General features: G+C 44.9%; 1 protein-coding gene across 2 annotated transcripts in view; it reads left to right on the top strand.

Annotated features, from left to right (window-relative positions):
• ZNF341 (zinc finger protein 341) overlaps positions 1 to 25,332 on the top strand; it is a 69,575-nt gene that overhangs the window by 2,803 nt on the left and 41,440 nt on the right. Inside the window, exons 2-8 of one of the 2 annotated variants that reach the window (XM_075349935.1) lie at positions 5,527 to 5,637; positions 8,221 to 8,405; positions 10,068 to 10,217; positions 12,662 to 12,904; positions 13,110 to 13,299; positions 14,753 to 14,837; positions 20,379 to 20,575. In XM_075349935.1, coding sequence (XP_075206050.1) covers positions 5,527 to 5,637; positions 8,221 to 8,405; positions 10,068 to 10,217; positions 12,662 to 12,904; positions 13,110 to 13,299; positions 14,753 to 14,837; positions 20,379 to 20,575 — 1,161 coding nt within the window. Of the gene's footprint in view, positions 1 to 5,526; positions 5,638 to 8,220; positions 8,406 to 10,067; positions 10,218 to 12,104; positions 12,567 to 12,661; positions 12,905 to 13,109; positions 13,300 to 14,752; positions 14,838 to 20,378; positions 20,576 to 25,332 lie in introns of those variants that run through there. The other variant, XM_075349936.1, reaches the window with a different exon arrangement.

Raw genomic sequence — 25,332 nt, forward strand, 5'->3', positions numbered from 1 at the left:
GGCTCATTTATCACTAAAAACAATTTCACTTACCTTCCCTGGTGCAGCACTAAGGGTGCGTGCCCATGATCAGTGTTTGCAGCATATTGGATGCAGCAAGCTTCAACTGCGTCCAAAACGCTGCGTTGTACAGTACAAGCATACTGGATGGGATTTCTAGATATCCCGTGCCCACTGTGCTTGTTTTTTTCCGCAGCAAACACTGACCTGCAGTGCGGCTTTTGCAGGCTGCAGCATGTCAATTGTTTGCTGAGGATTTGCATGCGTCCTCCATAGGGACAACACAAGCGAGAGACCACAGCACACCGAACCCTGATCATGGGTACAAGTGTAGCACCCCTGAGTACATCAGAGTGCTACAGGGAACTGCATCCTGTCACCCAGGGTGCAAGGCCTACCCCCTTGGTTCCAGGTTCTCAACAACGGTGTCACTAAGGGCTCTCTCACACATCCGTTTTTTCACCGGTTTGCCAGTTCCGGCGCATGCCAGTACAGTGTATACAGTACAGTGGCAGCGCTGTAACTTCCGAGTCACATGCTCCGGTCACATGACAGCATGTGACTGGAGCTTGTCGCGCTGCCACTGTACTGTATACACTGTACTGGTGTGCGCCGGAACTGGCAAACCGGCGAAAAGCCGGATGTGTGAGAGCGCCCTAACATCCGCACTACAAATCCCAACCACACCTCACACCATGACCTGCACAGACACACCAGTGGGTTGGTCAAGTTGGAGCAGGCCGCCCACCTAGGGGTCAGGCAGACTGGTTGGAGGGGAGTCGTGAAGTTGAGAGTTGGCCCTCAAAGAGTGAGGAGTTGTAGCTCCCAGGGAGGCGACAGTTTGGGTCGCAGACGGTGGTCAGAGACCACAGGAGTTGGGGACCGGTACCAGGAACTCTGGACAGGGGTGTGATGGACGTAGTCTAGGAGGACTGTCGGCACCAGAAAGCCCAATTACCTTACCGGTACCAAGCACGGCGGGGTACAGGACCCTAGATCAGGGAAGAGCTTCAGGCGCCTTGGTAATTAACCTGTGGAGGATAGTCTCTTTATGAACTTTCCCCAAGACCTCAGAGATTGAAGGCATCAGCAAAACACGGGCTATAGGGTTATCCAAAGCACACAACCCACTAAAATCCCAAGTGCCAGCCATCAAGAGCACAGCTGCTATACACACGGGTAGCGGGGCCCAGAAAGCTTCAAGCCGAGGGGCCACAACGGTCAATCAATTTGTGCATGGAGGCAGGGCTCCGGACTTACCAAGTGACACTGTTGGGATCGGGACCTGGACAAGCTCCCCCGTAGAGACTGCGGTACCTAGAGACTTTGGTTTACCATCTGTGTGAGTGTCTGCTTATTCCACCTAATCCCGCACCAAGACTACCGCAGTGAGTAACCTGATCCCTGCATCTTGCTTTCCCAAAGCCAAGCCACCCGATCACCAAACCTCCTTTCCCCCACCAGCCGAGGCCTTCCCTACCTGCGGAGGGACTGACACCTTGCTGCCCCCACACCATCTGCCCCAGTACTCCCTTTGGAAGCGGCGGTACTCCCCTTACCGCAATCCGCAGGTGGCGTCACGAACATTTATGCCTTGTAAATACTCCCTTTACATTTGAGTGGTCGCAAACCCCCGGGTCCGGAGACCGTCGAACCACAGCAACCCCGGATCCGAGCAGTACGACTGCTACAGGGGCGGCACACGAGCAGCTGCAGTCTCCTGCTGAGGAGACTCGCGGCTCCACTGCGTCCAGGACACAGTGAGTCCTGAGGGTGGGCACAAACCCCAAGCCTCCACCTCTGCCTCAGTGTGTGTTGTTTGGCTACAGCGATGACGTCTACAGCGCTGCTGCCAGTCAGCTCATTGATTTGACTGCAGCCAAACAACTTAGACTGATCAAGCGGCAGAACAGTGAAAGAAGGTAAATAAAGCACATGGGTTTGTGTTTCCACAGATAGCTGAGTCTGGGGGAGATAGTATATGGAAAGGGGATTTTAGAGCCGCATGTATGTTAAAAGCTAAAATCTACCTGATTATGATCAATGGCAAATGGCCCAGTCTAGCACTGGAAGGAAACAGGCCGGATCAGTAATCCCTGTAAAGTATGCACTCCTATGCTGTCCATGACTAAGGACACTACATCTGCTGATCAGGCCAACAATCAGGAAGGAGCATTCCTGGAAACACTTGTCCTTTGATTAGCGGCCGTCCAACTGGGCCTTATAGTTGGGACATGGCCAGCTGTACCCATACTTGATACACAATGGACTACAATACACAATGGCTATCCTCATAGGTTTCTGCGACATTTCCTGAAACTGGTTTAATAAGAGAGATGTATCTTATTGAAGTATTTTCCAAACTCGTATCTCTGGATATATGAACTGGAAAAGTGATTTACCATTGGCTAAACATCACTTTTGTAATAGGATTTCATGAGAACTGTTAGGCTTTGTGCACACAGTGCGTTTTTATTGCTTTTTTTTAATGAGTTTTTAGTGCAGTTTTGTCATAAAACTAAGCAAATCCTGATGCCAGCAAAGTCCATGAGAATCCTGAAGTGCTGTGCACATGTTGTTTTTTTTTTTTCTTGCAGATTTGGTGAAGAACATAATGTCTAGCATGTCCATTTTTTTCAGCATTTTTGCACCTATTGAAAGCAATGAAAAACACATGCAAAAAAAGTGACAAAATACAAAAAAAAAAAAACCTAGCGTCTTCACCGCTGCATGTTTCTTGCCAAGAGATGCAGAAATAGTGGAGACATTTCTGTAACCAAATACTCTACGTGTGCGCATAGCCTTAGTGCCCCTGTACATTGCGTTTTTACCTACGTTCACTGGTCTCGTCGGAGCTTCCGTCCGAACCCACCACAAAACGGGTTTCAGACACATACGCCGACTGGACCATTGACTATAATGGAGCAGACGGAGTCAGTGTGTGCTGTCTTGCACCATTTTCGGGCGTATACGCTTTCTGCAGGCAGACACACAGACGTTTTGTCGGGGGGTTCGGACGGAAGCTCCAACGGGACCACTAAGCGTAGGTAAAGACCTAATGTGAAAGCAGCCTTAGACGTTTACAGCCTTTATTTCTGTTGTTGAATAAGGTAACTGAATCCATCAGCGTGCTTGATTTATGACCACAACGAAGTTCAGCTTTTATCTGGTCATAAATCACCTCAGAAGAAAGTTCATAACAATATGGATAAAACTTACAATCTGGTAAGAACCCGCTCACTGGCCGATTCCCTTCTTACCCATTCTCCAATCCGCTATATTTTGCGACACATTAAGGCTGTAGAAGACAGCGTTCATAACTGAGCACCCTACACTTTATAGTGACAAAAACCAAAATGGATACCACTTTAACCCCTTCACGACCGGCCGATTTTTCGCTTTCCGTTTTTTTTTTCGCCATTCTTTTTCTGAGAGACGTAACTTTTTATTTTTCAGTCAATATGGTCATGTGAGGGCTCATTTTTTGCGGAACGAGCTGTACTTTTAAATGAACCATATAGTGTACTGGAAAACGGCAAACAAAATTCCAAATGCAGAAAAATTTGCAAAAAAAGTGCGATAGCACTATTGTTTTTGAGATATTTTATTCACTGTGTTCACTATATGGTACAACTGATGTGTGGGTGTGATGCCTCAGGTCAGTGCGAGTTCGTAGACACCAAACATGTATAGGTTTACTTTTATATAAGGGGTTAAAAAAAATCGGAAGTTTGTCCGAAAAAAGTGGCGCACGTTTTACGCCATATTCCGTGACCCGTAGCGTTCGCATTTTTCAAGATCTATGGCTCAGTGACGGCTTAATTTTTGCGTCTCGAGCTGACGTTTTTAACGGTACCATTTTTGCGCAGATGCTACGTTTTGATCGCCTCTTATTGCATTTTGCGCAAAAGTTGTGGCGACAAAAAAAGTCGTTTTGGCGTTTGGAATTTTTTTGACGCTACGCCGTATACTGATCAGATTAATTGATTTTATATTTTGATAGATCGGGCGTTTCTGAATGCGGCGATACCAAATGTGTGTATATTTTTTTTATTTTTTTAACCCTTTAATTTTCAATGGGGTGAATGGGGGGTGATTTGAACTTTTAGTTTTTTGTTTTTGGTTTTTTTTTTAAAACTTTTTTTTTTATTTATTTATTTTTTTTTTATTTTACTAGTCCCCCTAGGGGGCTATTGCGATCAGCAATCCGATCACTCTTATCTATCTGCTGATCACAGCTATAAAGCTGTAAACAGCAGATACGCTCACTTTTTTTCACTGTGCCGCGGGCACAGCGAAAGTGAAAGCAATTCATGTGTAGTACAGGAGTCATCCCATGACCCTGTGCTACCATGACAACTATCGGAAGTCACGTGATCGCGTCACGTGACTTCCGGTATCGGGCGGTAAGTAAAAGTTTACCACGATCGCGCTTATAATGGCGCTGTCACATATTGACAGAGCCATTTAAGTGGTTAAACGGCACGAGCAGATAACGAGCAGGCACACATCTCAGCTGTGAAAATCAGCTGAGATGTGCGCCGATCGCAGCATGCTGCCGGCGGCAGACCGTGGGCAGTAAGGTTATGACCGCTAGGACGTAATTTTACGTCCCGCGGTCGTTAAAGGCCGCTTTACATGCAACAACATCGCTAACGAGATATCGGGGGTCACGGAATTCGTGACGCATATCCGGCCTAGTTAGCGACATCGTTGCGTGTGACACCTTTAAACGACCGCTAACGATCAGAAATACTCACCAAATCGTTGATCGTTGACACGTTTTTCCTTTCCCAAATATCATTGCTCATTTTGGACGCAGGTTGTTTGTCGTTCCTGAGGCAGCACACATCGCTACGTGTGACACCGCAGGAACGACGAACAACAGCGTTCCTGCGTCCTCCGGCAACGAGGTGGGAGTGACGTGAATGCGGCTGCTCTCCGCCCCTCCGCTTATATTGGTGGCCCGCTGATTGACGATGCTGTGACGCCGCACGAACCTCCCACTTAAAAAAGAGTTGGTTTGCTGCCCACAGCGACGTCGGTAGGCAGGTAAGTATGTGTGACGCATCCTAGCGATATTGTTCGCAACGGGCAGCGATTTGCCCGTGACGCACAAACGAGGGGGCGGGTGCGATTGCTAGCGATGTCGCAGCGTGTAAAGCGGCCTTTAGGCATCTTCCCATCTCTAATAATAATAATTTTTATTTATATAGCCCCAACATATTCCGCACTTTACAGTTCAAAGGATACATGTACAGACACTATGAGACCATACAAAAGAACAAAATTCAGATACCAAGAGGAGAGAGGGCCCTGCTCGTAAGCTTACAGTCTATGAGGAGATAGAGGAGGCACAAAAGGTGGATAGAGGGGGGACTCTAAAGGATGACATTTTATCTGAATATGCCCCCTAGACCCTGCAATTGAAGAAGGATGATACCTAAGTGTTATGCCATAACTCCGATGTCACACCTCATTATACATCAGTCTGTCTTATATTGAACACTGACTTTTCTTTTTTAGGCATGGACAACCAGACAGTCCTTGCTGTCCAGTCACTGCTGGATGGACAGGGTGGGGTGTCGGACCACACAGCTCAAAACGTCAACAATTCTGCAGCCCTCCAGGGACTTGGTATGACCATGATGCTTTTTCACATTTTTTTTTTTAAGTTTTAGCTGGGCCCCGTGTGTCTGAAAGCATTACGGGATTATTAAAAACGGACTACTTGATAGCTACCTTTTTAACATTTGCTGTGAGTTTATTAATGAATAATTTACAACATCATTAAAAGCCAATTTTATCATTTTTGGTTGTAGTTGGCAAATCTATACAATGCCGTAAAATGTAATTTTCAAATCCTTTTAATTGCTGTGAGCACAAAAATGACTGTTCAAACCAAGCACAGATGCTTGGCGCACCCTTTGTGGCTGAGCAGTGCTGTGCACACACCCATTTTCCATCTATGGCCCGTTTCACACATCCGGCATTTCACCGGATTGCTGGATCCGGCACACTCCAGTACAGTGTAGTACAGTACAATGGCATCGCGGCAACCTCCGGTCACATGACAGCATGTGACTGGAGCTTGCCGCGATGCCATTGTACAGTAGTACACTGTACTGGAGTGTTCCAGATCAGGCAATCCGTCAAAATGCCGAATGTGTGAAACGGGCCTATCTTTGACCCTATACCTTCATTGACAGCTCTAGATTTACAGGATCCAAAAGAATCTGGAGATGGGAAAACAAATAGGTGTGACGGTGCCATGAACTACTCGGCCACAAGCAAGATACATCGAGGGCCTTTGCTTGGTTTGAACCGTTATTTTGTGCTGACAGACCAAAACAAGGAGTGCTATGGTTCACTTCACATTAATTAGGTGCTTAATATTACTTTTACTTTCCCAGCCAAGGGTTTCAGCAGCTTTTCTGGTCTTCATCCTTAGACTGTGTACATAACACACGAGGAGTCAATTGGCCAGAACGACTCTGGTAGAGATATCTGTGCCGGCTGTGTGTCAGACATGGACCACTCATCAGTATTTCTCACCAGGGTCGCCAACTTGACTTTTTTTATTATTTCTGGACAGCTTACCAAAAAATCATAGACCGATAATATTTTTTTACGTCAAAATGGGAAAACAATAATAAGTCATTATGATTATCAGTGATCCATGTCTACAGCCTATAACTCTGATATGAAAACATCCGCTGCATTCACTGTAAAGTGATTATAAATACAATCAAAATAATTCAATTTTTTTTGTCTAATTAAAAAAAAAAAATGTAGACGTTTTTAAAATTATTTTTCTGAGAGGGCAAAAAAGTGTCTATTTTTAAGGACTATAAAAAAAAAAACAGCTGGAACACCATTGTAAATGTGAACAGGGTGCTAGCCAAAATATACACAATCTATATGAAGTTAAAGCTGCACACCAAATTCAGAGAAATATGAACAAGCATAACTGCTTTATAATACATAAGGAATGAAAAATACAATTAGCCATATGAAAAATTGAAATGTGACATTGCATAACTGCTAAGGATTATTTGAAAAAAAGAGATATTTAGCTAATGTATTGATCAATTCATTACTGCCCCATAACCACTTCATGGTAATCTCTTATTTATGGGGTCCCTAACCAAATGTTGCCTCTATATGTGGTTAAAACCTGCTTGTGTGTATGGGTCCCTAACCAAAAGTTAGCCCTATGTGCGATTGAAACCTGCTTGTGTACGGGAAGCCAGGGACCTGGCTGTATAGGAAATTTAATAAACATGGCTAAAGGGCGAGACTGGGTTCTCAGACAGAAGAAACCGCATAGCAATCAAATCATTGTTTTTTTTATTATTATGCAGTTTCTTCTGTCTGAGAACCCAGTCCCACCCTTTAGCCATGTTTATTCAATTTCCTATATAGCCAGGTCTCTTGCTTCCCATACACAAGCAGGTTTCAACCGCACATAGAGGTAACATTTGGTTAGGTACCCATACACACAAGCAGGTTTCAACCGCACATAGAAGTAACATTTGGTAAGGTACCCATGCACACAAGCAGGTATTAACCGCATATAGAGGTAACATTTGGTTAGGGGCCCCATAAATAAGAGATTACCGTGAAGTGGTTATGGGGCAGTAATGAATTGATCAATACATTAGCTAAATATCTTTTTTTTTTCAAATAATCCTCAGCAGTTATGCAATGTCACATTTCAATTTTTCATATGGCTAATTGTATTTTTCATTCCTTATGTATTATAAAGCAGTTATGCTTGTTCATATTTCTCTGAATTTGGTGTGCAGCTTTCACTTCATATATATTTTTAAGGACCGTCTTGCAATATCAGGACGGTTGGCAACCCAGTTTCTCACGGACCCAACAATGGGTGCAACCAAAAAAAATCTGTACAGCTCAGATGTAATTTATGGCCAAACTTAACCATGGGAACGATGTGCAAGCCATCATCGAACAAGAGGTGCTCAACCATGTGCATAGCCAAAGTATTGGGAGTATGAGTATATGTTACGGTTCCCCGAGTGTATGGATTGTGCCAGTACATGATGATAGAAGTGATTAGTGAGCCTATATGCAGCATATGGTTATCTCTATATAAAGGCTCCATCACTGGTGAGATACTGCATGTATATCCCAAAAAGTGAGACCTCCACAAAATGGTTATCAATGGCAAGTCCTAAATACTGCTTCTCTTTACAGATGATGAAGATGTCTTTCTGTGCGGCAAATGCAAAAAACAGTTTAATTCTCTGCCCGCTTTCATGATCCACAAGCGGGAACAGTGTCATGGCAATACGCCTTCCCTGGCATCGGTCTCCCTGGGTAATCACAGTGTATATACACCACCGGTCAGTTCAGTGCAGCAACCTCCAGTTAACAGACAGGTAAGACGAAAATGGAGGCATTGATACTTGTGCATCAGATACAAGACCCAGCCTGGCAAAAGATTGTGGTTATTTCCAAAAAAGTACGTTATCACCTTTCCATTGGATAGGATATAACATACTGATTACTGGGGGCCCAACTGCTCTAGCCCCCCGCAGTCGCTGGAATCAAACTCTGCAGAGCCCCATCTTGGTTGAAGAGGAGGTTCTCATGCTCTATTCATTGTCTAAGGAACTGCCAGAAATAACTGAGCGCTACTGAGCCCCCATTGATCTGTTATCCGATGAGTAGGAGTAAATTACTATTTTGGGAATAACCCTTTAATGCAAGTAAAAGAGGTTTTCCACTAATAATTTAACCCCTTCTCATATGATCTACTCTTCCTAAAAATAATTTTCCTAATCTACTTCTAATGCCTGCCCTGCTCCTGTAAGCTTATGTATGTGTGAATGCTATAGTCCTATGTTGTGATGCAGCCATGGCTACTTCCGATCTTGGGATCGGACAAACTGAACCGTGAACATGATTGGTGGGAGCAGTGCCGCCTCTCAGTGAGTGACAGCAGTCTGAGCACCGATCAGACCTCCCTCTCCTCTCTGCCTCCCTGCTGCCGATGCTTTGGAGCGCTGTCCCTTCCGCTGATGAGCGCTGCAATGTGCTGTGGATCATTAGAAAGCATATCACAGGGATTGTCAGCTGAAGGGCCGGCACTTCAAAGCTTCAGCAGAGTCAGAGTGCACCACACATGACCAAGCTCAGATCAGGCTTCACCCTCTTCTACCTCGATCATACTGAAGCTTTGAAGTGCCCTTCCTTCAGCTGACAAGCCCAGTGATACGCTTTCTAGTGATCAGAAGCACATCGCAGCACTTGTCAGCTGTAGGGATATCAGTGCTCCAAAGTATTGGCAGGATCCAGACAGAGGAGGAGAGTGAGGTCTAATCTGAGTAAGCATGCTCAGACTGCTGTCACTCACTGAGAGGTAGCCTCTCCCCCACCAGTGACGTTCGCTGCTCAGTTTGTCCGATTCCAGTCTGCAGATTGTAAGTAGCCTCACTGCATTACAACAGAGGAATATAGCAGCCACACACAGATAGGTTTACAGGTAATAGAGTTATATTAGGGACATGATTATTAGGAAGAGTGAGGTCATATGAGAAGGGGTTAAATTAGTACTGGAAAACCTCTTTAAGTGTTACCCATAGTACTACCAATGCTCCTCTATAGTCATTACATTGCTGTGTGCTTAATTAGATCCACCCATTTGCAATAGATATAGTTGAAATACCTGCAACTAATAATTAGGAGGAGCATCCATATTTGTATGGCCATATAGTGTAGTTGCCTTCAGTCTGCTATACAATAGACTAACCCTCCAGGCGACACAGGTTTGTTTTAGGTTTCTTATACCATGACACCAGTAAACATGGGAATAATGAAAAAGAAATCCAATCTGATTTGGGTAGAGGAAATCATAAAGGCTTACATTGTGTTACAAATGGGGAAATACTTTCACATGTGGTGATAGAATGTAGAAGAACAAGATCTTATATAAAAGGTGATTTAATAGACAAGACCAGACTCAGTTTATTGTCTGTACTCATAGATCATATCGCATGTATGTGTGATATACAGTAGATTCTTTATTCTATGTCAAACAGATTTCCACCTATATCGCAGTTCCACCATCACCTCTCATCCAGACCTTGGTACAGGGAAATGTTTTGGTGAATGATGAAGTCCTGCTTTCTGCAATGTCAGCACTTACCTCGCTGGATCAGCCTATGCCGACCACACCAGCCCCTGTCCAGGTAACCGAAGACTGACCAAAGTAATGTATGTTCTGACCAGTACCACTAATGTAAAGCTCATAAATAAATATACTGATTTGTCACGCTGTACAAAGGGTTGATAAGCCGTAGTACAGCGTATTCCCCACTAGGTGGCAGCAGAGTAGTGAAGGAGAGACAAAGTCACACTGTAACAGGCAACTAAAGTACAGCAGAGTAACTTCAGCAGGCAGTTAACAGACAAACCACCAGGGGGCAATAGAGTAGTGAAACAGTCAGGGTCTAAAGCCAGGAGAGTCAAGTCACTGCAAAGGGAGGATCAAAACCTAGTTAGAAAACAGAACCGAGTCGGAAGCCAGGAGATCAGGTATGCAGAGGGAAGCACAAACAACAGACAGGATCGGGTAGTCAGGGGCTGGGACAGGCGGACGAACGGGGAAAGGAACAAGTCAGGGCACGGTAACAAGGAGTCAGATCTAACGGGAATTCTCACCAGAGATAGTCACAGGCTGCAGAGCAAAATTATAACCAGCCCCCTGAATGCAATTGCAGAGACGAGATATAGTGTCTTATGAAACCAGAACGAGGCTGACAGGAGTTAACCCCTGACATGACCAGGCTGTGTCTGGGAAACTGGAGCGGAGAATCCCGGTCTGGATCATGACATATTACTGTGTTTTGAACATAAATCACTCACACACACGGGTAATGAAAAAGAAGAAGATGCAGCTGCACTCATCTAGTCCCTGTACAGACTAAGAGACCCTAGCTGCACAACTAACAGCACCACCTCAGACCTTGCTAAAGGTCATCGAGGGGTTTCTTGTACCATCTAAAGGACAAGAGGGGAAGCTGCCACACACAGCCTACAAGGGGAGAGGAAGGTTTGCAGGAACAAACAGAAACCCAGAGTCAGAAAATAAAATAAGTTCAAATAAGGTGAAACGATTAGGGGCTGGGAAAGAAAATACACAGACTCACAGCAGACACTTAACTGGTGTTTACTTCAAAGGTAAACCCCTAAGCTAAAGGGCTGCAACTTCCAAAAACAAGCCCACATAGAGATATAGCCAGCAAGGAAGTGCAGTGAGAGGTGACCATATATAACCCATCCAAAATATGATAGGGTGAATAATAATGGGAAAATGAGACACCTGGAGAGGAGCAAACCAAGAAAGGAAAACAAAGACCATCAGCATTTCAGCAGAGAAGAAATGGCAATAGCCCAGCAGACAAATGAACCAACTACGAAAGCACAGGTCACAAAATGTAATCCCCAAACCGAGCCATGACCGAATGATCCAGCAGAGGAATCCAAGGCACTCACAAAATATGCATATACTTTCCTTTATTCATGGACAACCGGTACATGGAAGTATAATATTTCCAAGCCACCTACAGCCATTCCAAGGGACGCCGTGAGAAAATGTATTCACACATGAAATGGCTGTAGGTCACTTTAGGATAATATGTCATGTATCTGCTATCCATAAATCAAGGAAACTGAATGGACATTAGGTAAATGCTATGGCTTATATTTTCTGAAATTGGATTATCCTTTGGTCCTGCCTTGTATCACTGAGCACCACTGAGAGTTCCTACAACTACAAGTAAAGATCCCTACCTGCACCCTTAATGTCGCGTTCCCTGAATGTAAAGGGTACTTTACATGCTGCGACATCGCTACCGATATATCGTCAAGGTCACGTCGTTAGTGATGCACAACCGGCGCCGGTAGCGACATCGCAGCATGTAGCACTAATGAGAGATGATCAACAATCGCAAAATCATTCCAAAACTGTGATCGTTGATACGTCGTTCATTTCCTTAATATCGCTACTGCCACCGGTACGATGTTGTTCGTCGTTCCTGTGGCATCACATATCGGTATGTGTGACACCGCAGGAACGACGAACATCTCCTTACCTGCGTCCACCGGCAATGAGGATGAAGGTGGGCGGAATGTTACATCCCGCTCATTTCCGCCCCTCCGCTTCTATTGGCCGGCCGCTTAGTGACGCCACAGTGACGTCGCTATGACGCCGAACGCACCTCCCCCTTGAGGGAGGGATTGTTCGGCGGTCACAGCGACATCGCTGACCAGGTATGTGCGTGTGATGCTGCCATAACGATATCGCTGGAACGACGGGGGCGGGTACGCTCGCTAGCGATATCGGTAGCGATATCGCAGCGCGTAAAGTACTCCTAATTGTTGCCAATGGATAGAGCTGGGGACTTTTTTTTTCTTTCCTTGCTACTAATAATCCAGCTGATGGGTCACCGAGCAGCAGACAATTAAGATGACAGATCTACTGTCAGGACACACTGACCTATCCAGACTATCTTCTCTGAGAGGTGCTGCAGATAAAGGTACTGCTAAATAATCAGCCACCAAAGAAACTGATTGCAGTAATAGATGTATGAGGTTTAACAGTCCTTATATTCCATGCATTTGTGTTTTACAGAGTAACCTCAGTATGCACACAGGTGGCACCTATCTCCATGCTCCCTCTCTACCTCACCGACCTCCACATCCACCACCACCTCACCCTGTGGCACCAGGGCAGAATCTTATGGGGGTTCCTGTCCAAGCAAACAGTGGCAGCTGCAGTACTGTAGTTCAAGTCTACAGCTCTCCCATCAGTATGCCTGGAAACACGGGCATGGAAATCCATGGCTTGGGCATGGCACCCTACACTCAGATAGAGGTAAGTACTGTTGTAGCATGATGTTATACTTAAGCGATTGTCACTTTTAGATGTAATATCAGGGTTGAATAGTTACATCCATACCTGAATAGAATATCATCAGTAAGTTTTATCCTCAAGCACTAGTTAATGGTGGTTGTGAGCATCATTGGGGACAGAGACTTGTAGACTGGGTGATGATCTTCTTGGATGATTCTTTCTGCAGGTTCCTAGCCAGTGTGTGGAAAGTACAGTATATAACACTCCTCCTGTGTACAGCCCTGGGAAGCAGGGGATGAAATCAAAAACTACAAATAGCTGTTCACCTTGTGCTGATGGGAACAATATGGGAGGCCTGGATCACACTATTCCCAACAAGATCCGCCACTCTAAGACAGACAGCAGTGGTCAGAACGGTGAGTGTAAGCGGCACATTGCTGACAGTTATTAGTGGCCTTTAGGTCAGCAGCGTATAGTGATAGATGACAATATTGTATATTTGAATTTGAATTGGTATAAATTACACATATTATAATCACAATGTGTATATATATATACATGCATGGACAAAATTGTTGATACCCTTATGATAAAGTAAAATAAACCCACACTGGTCACTGAAATAACTTGAAACTGACAAAAGTAATCTTCAATTTAAATTCACTGAATATCAACTAATGAAAATCAGACCTTGCTTTTGAATTTTGGCTCAACAGAAAAATTAAAAATCTAACATTTTGTCGACAAAAATGATGGAAAGGATTGAAAATAGTGTGACAATAATTATATGTGAAACAACAATCTTTCAGCCCTTTACTAACCCCCAAAACACCTAGGCACGACGTAATCCACACTGATTCCATCTCTGCTACATCTGAAGTGACGGGCCAGCCATAGAACGTGACCGCCCGCTGTGAGCTTCAGGAAGAGAATTAATGAGCCGCACAATCAGCAGTGACGTCACTCAGTTTATTTGAAGTCACAGCTGGAGGTTCCCATGGCCCTCCACCCATGATTGCAGGTGACCTGACCTCAGGTGACCTCAGTAAAGTCAGCGACCTCACTTCAGGTGAGGTCCCTGAGTTCAGACCTGCATCTCGTGGCAGAAAGCCGTGATTTTTTGCTTGTTTTTTTTTGCCAAAAGATGCAGATATAGTGCTGAAATTTCAACAGCATATTCCTGCACCCAATCTACACCTTCTGGCAAAAAAAAAAAAGTGCGGTAGTGATGCAATTTTTTTGACCCAGGCCTTGTATGCACTGCAGTTTTGGCAGTGATTATCTACTGATGATAATGTTTTCATTGTGTGAAAACAACAGCACACATAAGTGTTAAGGCCCAGTCACACACAACGACTTACCAGCGATCCCGAAAACAATGTGACCTGATAGGGATCGCAGGTAAGTCGCTGGTGAGATGTCACACAGTCAGATCTTACCAGCAATGCAGGAACAATACAGGTCGCAATAGCAACCTGTATAATGATCTCAGCAGTCACTGTGACCCTGTCACACAGTGTCAAACACAGCGATGTGTCCTGCCCAGCAGGACATCACCTTTGAAGAAAATGGCCTGGACCATTCTGCAACGACTAGAGATCTCACAGCAGGGGCCTGATTGCTGGTAGGTGTCACACATAACAAGATCGCTAACGGGATCGCTACTGCGTCACGGAAACCGTGACTCAGCTTCGATCTCGCTACCGATCTCGTTATGTGTGACGGTACCTTTACATCCTTGAATTCACCACATCATGGTATCCTCGGATTACCTGCTAACAGATTTCCTTTAACAATTTTAATGTGTGTATACTCCAATACATTCACATAATCATGGCCTCACTTGTTCTAATATACATTCCTACTTAGGAAAACTGAAATCTCCAAAGCTGAAGTGTACATTTTGTGATAAAGCCTTTGGAAAGAACTTTGACCTCCAGCAGCACATTAGAAGGTAAGACCACAGTCTGTGCTGAATAGTTCAGATGACCTGTTTTATAAAGGAGTTCTGATCTATCATATGTATTAATTATATAGACCACAGTTTTTTTGATCAACTTCTCAATTTTTGTGCATTCACAGTAATGGTTACTTTCAAAGATAAGATGGTGGGTAAAAAATAAACCGCACTCTGTTTAGAATTTCATTTAATCACCTTTCAGGACAGACAAATACATAATTTCTGGACATAATCTCCCTGATTTTCAATACTTTATGCATCCATCAACACAACAAGCTTTAAAGGGAACCTGTCATCAGAAATTTAGCTTGAAACCTAAAAGCTTCCCCCTCTGCAGCTCCTGGGCTGCATTCTAGCAAGGTTCCTGTACTTTTTGTGGCCCCTTTTAAACCAAATTAAATACTTTATAAACTTGTACCTTTTGCTATGTAAATTTTGTAAATCGTGCTGGAGGAACAGCAACGGTCAGCAGAGAGCCCGCCCCCATGGACGATTTACAAAATTTACATACCAAAAGGTACAAGTTTATGAAGTATTTAATTTGGTTTAAAAGGGGCCACAAAAAGTACAGGAACCTTCCTAGAATGCAGCCCAGGAACTGCAGAGGGGGAAACTTTTAGGTTTCAAGCTAAATCTCTGATGACAGGTTCCCTTTAATATTCCCTTCTTAAGGGAAAAAAAAAAAAAAAATATATGTGTGTGTATATATATATATATATATATATATATATATATATATATATATATATATATATATATATATATATATATATATATATATATATATATATATATATATATATATATTTACTGTCTTTTTTGAGTGTTCATCAATTCAGAACATGCAAACAACTGTGAACATTTGGTTTTCATTTTATTGTGATGCAAATAACAAATGGGACAAAATAACTGAAAACTTCAGTGTGCATAACTATTCACCCCCTAATGTCAGTACTTTGTAGAGGCTATTTTTGCGGCAATAACAGCGGCAAATGGCTTTGCATAAATCTCTGAGCTTTCCACATCTTGCTACTAAGAGTTTTGCCCAATTCTCAAGGCAAAACTCCAGCTCCTTCAGGTTAGATGGTTTCCTTTGCTGAACCGCAATCTTCAGTCTGACCACAGATTCTCAATTGGATTAAGGTCTGGGCTTTGACTAGGCATGCCAATACATTTACACATTTCACCTTAAACCACAGCGTTTACCTTGGTGGTCAAAAGGTTACATTTTAGTCTCATCTGACAACAGCACCTTCTTCCTAAATTTGGGGAGTCATGCACATGTCCTTTGGCAAACAAAAAATAAACCTTCCAATTTTTGGCTGTAAGTAAAGGCTTTTTTCTGGCCACTCTTCCATAATGGCCAACTCTATAGAGTGTACGGCTTATTATGGTTGTATGGATAGATACTCCAGTATCTGCTTGGGAACTCTGCAGCTCCTTCATGGTTACCTTTTGTCTCTGTGCTGCCTCTCTGATGAATACCCTCCTTGCCCGGGCTGAGAGTTTTGGTGGGTGGCCCTCACTTGTCAGGCTTGTTGTGGTAGCATGTTCTTTCCGTTTGATGGTAATAGATTTGATGCTGCTTGGACAGATCATCACAGATTGGGATATCTTTTAGAACCCAACCCTTAAGGTACCGTCACACTAAGCAACTTACCAGCGATCCCAACAACGATAGGGATCGCTGGTAAGTTGCTAGGAGGTTGCTGGTGAGCTGTCACACTGCGACGCTCCAGCGATCCCACCAGCAACCTGACCTGGCAGGGATCGCTGGAGCGTGGCTACACGAGTTGCTGGTGAGCTCACCAGCAACCAGTGTCCCAGCCCCCAGCGCCGCGTGGAAGATGCTGCGCTTGGTAACTAAGGTAAATATCGGTAACCAACCCGATATTTACCTTGGTTACCACCGCACGGAGCTACACGTGCAGGGAGCAGCGCACACTGAGCGCTAGCTCCTTGCTCTCCTAGCTACAGCACACATTGGGTTAATTACCCGATGTATGCTGCAGCTAAATGTGCACAGAGCAGGGAGCAGCGCACACTGAGCGCTGGCTCCCTGCTCTCCTACTTACAGCACACATGGGGTTAATTACCTGATGTGTGCTGCAGCTAGCTACATGTGCACAGAGCAGGAGCCGGCAGCACAGGCAGTGAGAGAGGCTGGTATCGAAGGTAAATATCGGGTAACCAAGGACAGGGCTTCTTGGTTACCCGATGTTTACATTGGTTACCAGCCTCTGCAGAAGCCGGCTCCTGCTGCCTGCACATTTAGTTGTTGCTGTCTCGCTGTCACACACAGCGATCTGTGCTTCACAGCAGGACAGCAACAACTAAAAAATGGCCCAGGACATTCAGCAACAACCAACGACCTCACAGCAGGGGCCAGGTTGTTGCTGGATGTCACACACAGCAACATCGCTAGCAACGTCACAAAAGTTGTTCGTTAGCAGCGATGTTGCTAGCGATGTTGCTTAGTGTGACGGGGCCTTTACTTGTACTTCTCAACAACTTTGTCTCTGACTTGTTTGTTGATCTCCTTGATCTTTATGGTGTTGTTTGATTAGTGGTGCCTCTTGCTTAATGGTGATGCAGCTCTGTGGCCTTTCAGAAAAGATGTGTAAAGACTGACCGACCACGTGACACTTAAAGGTACTTTGCACGTTGCGACATCGCTACTGCGATATCGTCGGGGTCAAATCGAAAGTGACGCACATCCGGCGCCGGTAAAGACGTTGAAACGTGTAAAGCCTAGAAGCACCGATAAACGATCGCAAAAGCGTCGAAAATCGGGGATCTGTGTAGTGTCGTTCACTTCCATAGTTTCGCTGCAGCGACAGGTACGATGTTGTTCCTCATTCCTGCGGCAGCACACATCGCTGTGTATGAAGACGCAGGAGCGAGGAACATCTCCTTACCTGCGTCCCGCCTGTAGAGGAAGGAAGGAGGTGGGCGGGATGTTTACGTCCCGCTCATCTCCGCACCTCCGCTTCTATTGGCCGCCTGCCGTGTAACGTCGCTGTGATGCCGCACGACCCGCCCCCTTAGGAAGGAGGTGGGTCGCTGGCCAGAGCAGGGCAGGTAAGTCGCAGGGCAGGTAAGTGTGTGTGAAGCTGCCGTAGCGTTAATGTTCGCTACGGCAGCTATCACAAGAGATCGCATGTGTGACGGGGCGGGGACTATCGCACTCGGCATCGCTACAATCGGCTAGCGATGTCGCAGCGTGAAAAGTACCCCTTAGATTGCACATAGGTGGACTTCCTCTCACTGAGCATGTGACTTATGAAGGTAATTGCTTGCACCAGAAATGTTTAGAGCTTCATGCCAAATGGGGTGAATACATATGCACTTAGCAATTTTTATTTATTCCATAAATTTAATTTTTGCCTAGATTTTTCTCAATTTTCCCAACGTAGGCTACACACAAATCACATTATTAAAAAACAAAAATAAACACAAGTCGTAAATGTAATAAAATAAGTAAAAGCCAAGGAAGGGTGTGAAATTTCCGCAAGGAACTGGTTATAGTATTATAGTGGTCTGAACTAGGAGCCACCACAAATTCACTGCTGTCTTCACCTCTTCATCAAACGTGATCCTTCGTCCTCATAGGGCTTCTTTCAGGTTTCAAGTGACGAATAGGTGATTAAATCTGATAGGGCAAGATGAGGACTATAGGGAGGATGCTTTAACACTATTGTTACCAGACAAGGGCTGGGGGTCCGGTTTCTTCTTCATGGGTGTCACTTACCATATTTTTCGGACTATAAGACACACCGGAGCATAAGATGCACCCTGGTTTTAGAGGAGGAAAATAAAATTTTAAGCAAAAAATGTGGTCATGACACACTGTTATGGGGTGAGGATCTGCTGCTGACACTGTTAGGGGGGTAATGTCCCCAAATTCTCTACTAAGGTACCCCAGCCTGGTAATGATCCTCCTGCCTTGTATATGTCCCTCATCCTGGCATATGGCCGCATCCTGCTATACACCCCCATCCTGCTATATACCCCCATCCTGGTATGTGCCACAGGATGCGGCCGTATAACAAAAAATAAACGTTCATACTCACCTTGCATCGCTCCTCCTCCGCCTGTGTCAGCAGCAGTGCTGGAGTATGGAGCCGGGCACGATCCCTGCAGCATCGCGATGTCCTCCTGTCTGTGCCGGCGGCTGCGTGTGGACACGTGCGCACAGCGATGACGTCATCGCTGTGCGCACTGCTAGTCTCCACACAGCCGCCGCCGGCACGGACAGGAGGACATCGAGGTGCTGGAGGGATCGTGGCCGGTGAGTTATACTGATTCACTGCCCCCCGCCCTGATGATGATGCGCAGGGGGCAGTGAATACAGCCGCACATGATCATTCCAGGCTGTAGTTGCCAGGGGTGATCATGCGGGCAGGCTGTTTAATATGTTCGCATTCGCCGCCCATCATCTCGCCCACCTGTCAGCGCCGGCTTCAGTGCTGAGAGATGATGGACGGGAGGATGGGCGTGCATATTAAATCAGCGGGTCCACATGGTCACGGCAGGCTGCTACAGCCTGCTCGTGCCGCCGATAACCCGCTCCACCGCAGCACCCTCATTCCCCGCAGCCCTACATTCAGACTATAAGACGCACCCCCCACTTTCCCCCAACATTTGGGGGGGAAAAGTGCGTCTTATAGTCCGAAAAATACGGTATGTGACCTTCCTTTGAACTTCTCTTTCTACTCAAATTGTCCCTCCAGAGAGGAAGGAGGCAAACTCTAGCGCCAACTATTGGAAGTAGCAATCTACTCATACACACGTCTTTGTAACAAAATAAATAAATAAATAAATCTTTATTTTTACATCAAAACACTTTCTCCACACTGTGCACAAAGCTTTTGATAAATATTGGCACCACAAACCCTCTCAGACCTCCAGAAAAAGACAATCACCACACGCTGCTCTTCTTTCTGGCATATCCATAGGTTATGCTATAAATATATATAAGATGCACACCCCACCAATGGGAACTGCATCTGTCTTGAAAATGGGGTCCGGTTGTGCCCTGCTTTCAGTGGAAAGATTATCAGAATTCACATAGAAATGATGAGTATTTGAGGACTGCATGAGATGTAGAGGCAGGGAACCCAATTCTGGTCATGTATCACTTACCAGTATATATACTGCATTTTTTTTTTTTTATAAAATCCCTTTTATCAGCAGGAGATTATCACGGACTAGTAAATCTGCTACCAGGTAGTCCACCATATTCATGAGCTCTGTATAATCCCGCCCCCACTACTGATTGGTAGCTTTCTGCTTATGCAAAGTGTATTTAGATAACATGTTACTAGGTTTTCTAGCAGTAGTTTTCAAATGATGACCCCTCCCCTCTGACAGCTCTGACTGCTCTGCAGCTATTGGCTGTTGTGCCCGCCACCTGCATGCGTTCTGCACATAATACTGGGAATACCACCAGCATCGGAAAGCAGATGGAATTCTATTACCATCACGTCTATGAACAATTGGTAAAAGTTCCAGTACAATTTTTTTCTTTTTCAGTCATACCGGGGAGAAGCCTTTCCAGTGTATTGTATGTGGTCGAGCATTCGCACAGAAGTCCAATGTCAAAAAACATATGCAGACTCACAAAGTGTGGCCAAGAGCTCCAACTTGCACCAACACACAAGGACCCATGACGGTTCAGGTGGTGCCGCTTAACCCTTCTCAGCCGGAAGAAGAAAGTGTTGAAAATGGAGGTAAAACTGAGTGCATCTATTACATCAGTAAGTAATTTAAGACAAAGATTTTGAGTTTTTAAAGTGCAAGTGTACATATTTTATTAGACAATTGGTGACAATTTCAATAAAAACTTTTTCTTAAAAGCATGAACGCCAGGACTGATCCAAAGATTATATGAGTAAGATCAAAGTTTCCCAAGGTTTATAAGGCACAAAAACAGGTCAATAGTACATGACCACAACATCAGAGTAGCAGACCACCAAATTCATATAACAAATTGTGTGCAGATAGCTTATATGCACAAATAAATTACAGGACAATCAGTAACATGGATAAGCAGAAAGTATCAGTCCAAAAATATAAAGTCCTGAAGGATCCACTGAAAAGAGTGGTTCTTATTCCATAAGGCAGTGCTTATTGCGTGTCTAATAATAAACCCTAGAGAGACCCATAGGGTGGAGGGTACATAGGACAATCCAGGCGTTTGGGAAGGCCCCCATTACGCCCTACGTACGTTTCAATTCTTTAAACGGTAGAGAATCTTCCTCAGGGGTCGAGGTGCCGTAGTGAGGGGTCCTCAATCTGCCGGGTTTAAATAGCACCGCTCCATAATAGCGAACCCGGAAGTCACGTAGTCGGCGCATGCGTGGATCACTCCGGGTGATCTCGCGCGATCCACCGCCGTCAGGCCATCTCGCGCATGCGCGGGAGCAGGAACGCGTCACCATGGCTCCCGCGCATGCGTATGGCTTTTCAGACAGCGGCTACCATCGCGCCGATCAGCCGGGACCCACGCACGCGCACATGTGAGTCGGGCCATCACTGTAATGAATATTTATGTGTCAAAAGAAAGAGTTTTCGTGCATATTTCAAAGCGGTGATCCAAGTCTCCAATTTAATATTGTGAGAATGCAAAATTGCCTAGAAAGAGACAATCAAAAAATACCCGGCATTAATAATGGAGCCAAAATTAAAATAGTGATATTAAAAGTAACACTGAAATATACAGTGAAGCAGAGGTAGTCAAACGGGGGTACAGATATAATACAGGGAGATTCAAAGAAACGGGACATAACTAATAGACTCATTGAGTCCCTTAGGGACCAAGGTATCCAATGTAAGGATCCATTTGGCCTCACATTGTGCCAAGCGCTTTTTAAGATCACCACCCCTGATCCCTCCCTCTATCGCATCAATGCCTCTAATTTTCAATTTAGAGGGGTCACAGTAGTGGTGGATCTTAAAATGCCTTGGCAAGGTCTTCAGGAGGGTAATGTCGGTCACTGTTTCGGCTGCAGCAATGTCCCTAACATGCTCCCTGACTCTAATGCGGAGCTCACGTGAAGTGAGCCCCACATATGTCAGGGAGCAGGTGCATGTGGCAAAGTACACGACATGTGTGGTATCACATGTGATGTATGATCTAATATTATAATTTCTTTTGCCATCAGATGAATAGAATGTTGCACTACGAAGGACATTGCTGCAGGCCAGACAATGACCACAGGGAAAACATCCCTGTAAAGGACCCCCTGAGCCAAAGATATATGTCCTTGGGGGGACATAATGGCTATTTACTAGTAGGTCCTTCAAATTCCTAGCCCTCCTGGAAGTCATAGATGGAAATTGTGGTAATTGATCAGCCAAAACCGGATCGGTTAACAAGACTGACCAATGTTGTTTCATTATGTCCCGCATCGTCTCCCACTCCTCATTGTAAGTGCCAATAAATCTGATCACCGGGTCAAAGGGTTCCCGTCGTTTTGGAGCATAGGTAAGTAATTGTGTCCTAGACGTTCTTTTTGCCCTATTGTAGCCAAATTTGATACACCTCTTGCTGTAACCCCTATCCAGAAAACGGCTCTTGAGATCGGATGATTGTACTTCAAAGTTGGTATCTGAGGAGCAGATCCGTTTCATCCTCAAGAATTGCCCCGTCGGAATGGCGCCAATAGTAGATGGATTATGGGCTGATGAGGCATGCAGTAATGCATTGACGGACGTGCTCTTACGATACACGTCCGTCTGGATCGACCCCCTATCATCAACAAAAATTTGGATATCTAGGAAGTCGATACTGCGATTACTGCATTTATACGTCAATTTGATATTAAATTTATTTTGATTTAATTGCCTCATGAACTGATCGAGTTGCTCCGCCGGGCCCTGCCAAATAAATAATACATCATCGATAAATCGATGCCAGCACTGCACATGGGCAACGCCCTGCACGCCCCCGTCTCCAAATACCAGCCTCTCCCAGTAACCCAGGAAGAGGCCAGCATACGAGGGCGCACAGGCCGCGCCCATTGCAGTGCCGCGTTTCTGTAAATAAAAATTGTTCTTAAACACAAAAAAATTATGTGTCAGGGCGAAGCGGAGCAACTCAAGGATCAGTTCACCCATAACGCCATCCCGACCGGACATCTCAAGGAAAAAACGGACCGCCCTCAGTCCATCCTCATGTGATATGCAAGTATACAGACCCTCTACGTCTGCAGTAACCATCATCATATCCTCTTCCATAAAGATACCGTCAATGCGCCGTAGGACGTCCGTCGTGTCACGAACATACGAGGGGAGTGTTTCCACCAATGGCTTAAGATGGAAGTCAATAAATTTACAAATTGGGTCACACAACCCCTCGATGCCGGACACGATCGGACGCCCAGGCGGGTTGACGGCATCTTTATGTATTTTAGGTAAGACGTAGAAGGTCGGTACCCTCGGATATTTCCTACATAAACCATCATGCATTTTTTGGTCAATTAATCCGACCTCAAGAGCCCTGGAAAGGATCACAGCAAGTTCACTGGTGTATTTAGTTAGAGGGTTAGATGTAAGTTTTGTGTATGTTTCCCTGTCTCTTAATTGCCTTAGTACCTCATGTTCGTATTTTTCAGTAGAAAGGACCACAATATTTCCCCCCTTGTCGGCAGGTTTGATAATTATATCTGAATATCCTTGTAGTTCAGTGAGGGCCTTTCTCTGATCACTGGTAAGATTATCCCGTTTACATTTAGTTCTAATTTTCTTGAAGTCCTCACTGACCAATCTGGTGAATATATCCACTGCCGGACATAATGAAAAGGGGGGAAATTTTGTGGACCTAGGCAAAAGTGTCTGAGGAAACACACCTGTCGGGGGAGCCTCCTGTTCCTGTAGTAATTCTTCCAGGTTTTGAATGGCATCCCTCTCCACTTGGCTGTCAGTCATGGTGTCCCTCTTACAAAAAAGTTTTTTAAAAATTAATTTTCGGGCAAAGAGATTAACGTCCTTCAAAGCTGTGAAGAGATTGAATGGGTTAGATGGGACAAATGTCAGGCCACGGGATAAGACCTCCACCTGGGCACCAGAAAGAATACGTGTGGATAAGTTTATTACCTGCAGTTTGTTGCCTTGTCGCTTATTTTTTCCAGGGGGTCCGAATTGTCGATTTCTCTGTTTGACCCGACCGCCTACGGTTTCTGCAGGTATATTGTGGCCTTCTGATGCACCAGAGGAGGATCCCTCACCAGAGGTCTGAGATATGAAGGATGTAGATCTCGATCTCTGTTTCTTATCAGAGCGATACATCTGACGTCCTCTGCCCTGTTCGGTTCTCCACCTATATGCTCTTTGTGTGGAGTAATCCAACATATCTCGGTTGAATTTTTTTATTTTATAAGCTTTAATTTCCTTCTCCCATCTTTCCAACTCTCTCTCCATCTCAGCATTGAAGTGGCTAACTGTGGAGGGATCACATTTCTCTACAATAGTTTTGTCAAGGGATTCCAGTTCGCCCTCAATCTGAGTTAATGAATTAGTATTATGATCACATAAAAGGGCTAGGAAACCCTTGGAACATGTCTGTGCCAATGTTTCCCATTTCATCTTGAAATCCTCATCCTCCAATGCAAACGACGGGAACACCTGCACCCGGAGGCCCCGTGGGATTAGATCTTTCTCCATATATTTGGATAGGAAAGCCCTATTCCACCAAAGTCTGGCTCGTTTTTTAGATAATTCCTTGTATCTAGAGGTCAATGCCTCATCCGAATGAGTACCATCTGCTCCACTGATCGTGTCACCATCACTTCTCAGTACGTCATTAAGTGAAGAGAGCCAGCTGCTGTCCCTGGCCCTAAAATTCATGTCGGCTTTGGAATAGGCTGTGAAATACACAGGGCTAGGAATTTGAAGGACCTACTAGTAAATAGCCATTATGTCCCCCCAAGGACATATATCTTTGGCTCACGGGGTCCTTTACAGGGATGTTTTCCCTGTGGTCATTGTCTGGCCTGCAGCAATGTCCTTCGTAGTGCAACATTCTATTCATCTGATGGCAAAAGAAATTATAATATTAGATCATACATCACATGTGATACCACACATGTCGTGTACTTTGCCACATGCACCCGCTCCCTGACATATGTGGGGCTCACTTCACGTGAGCTCCGCATTAGAGTCAGGGAGCATGTTAGGGACATTGCTGCAGCCGAAACAGTGACCGACATTACCCTCCTGAAGACCTTGCCAAGGCATTTTAAGATCCACCACTCCTGTGACCCCTCTAAATTGAAAATTAGAGGCATTGATGCGATAGAGGGAGGGATCAGGGGTGGTGATCTTAAAAAGCGCTTGGCACAATGTGAGGCCAAATGGATCCTTACATTGGATACCTTGGTCCCTAAGGGACTCAATGAGTCTATTAGTTATGTCCCGTTTCTTTGAATCTCCCTGTATTATATCTGTACCCCCGTTTGACTACTTCTGCTTCACTGTATATTTCAGT

This window comes from Anomaloglossus baeobatrachus, chromosome 5 (genome assembly GCF_048569485.1).
Source record: "Anomaloglossus baeobatrachus isolate aAnoBae1 chromosome 5, aAnoBae1.hap1, whole genome shotgun sequence".
Taxonomy (NCBI): Eukaryota; Metazoa; Chordata; class Amphibia; order Anura; family Aromobatidae; genus Anomaloglossus; species Anomaloglossus baeobatrachus.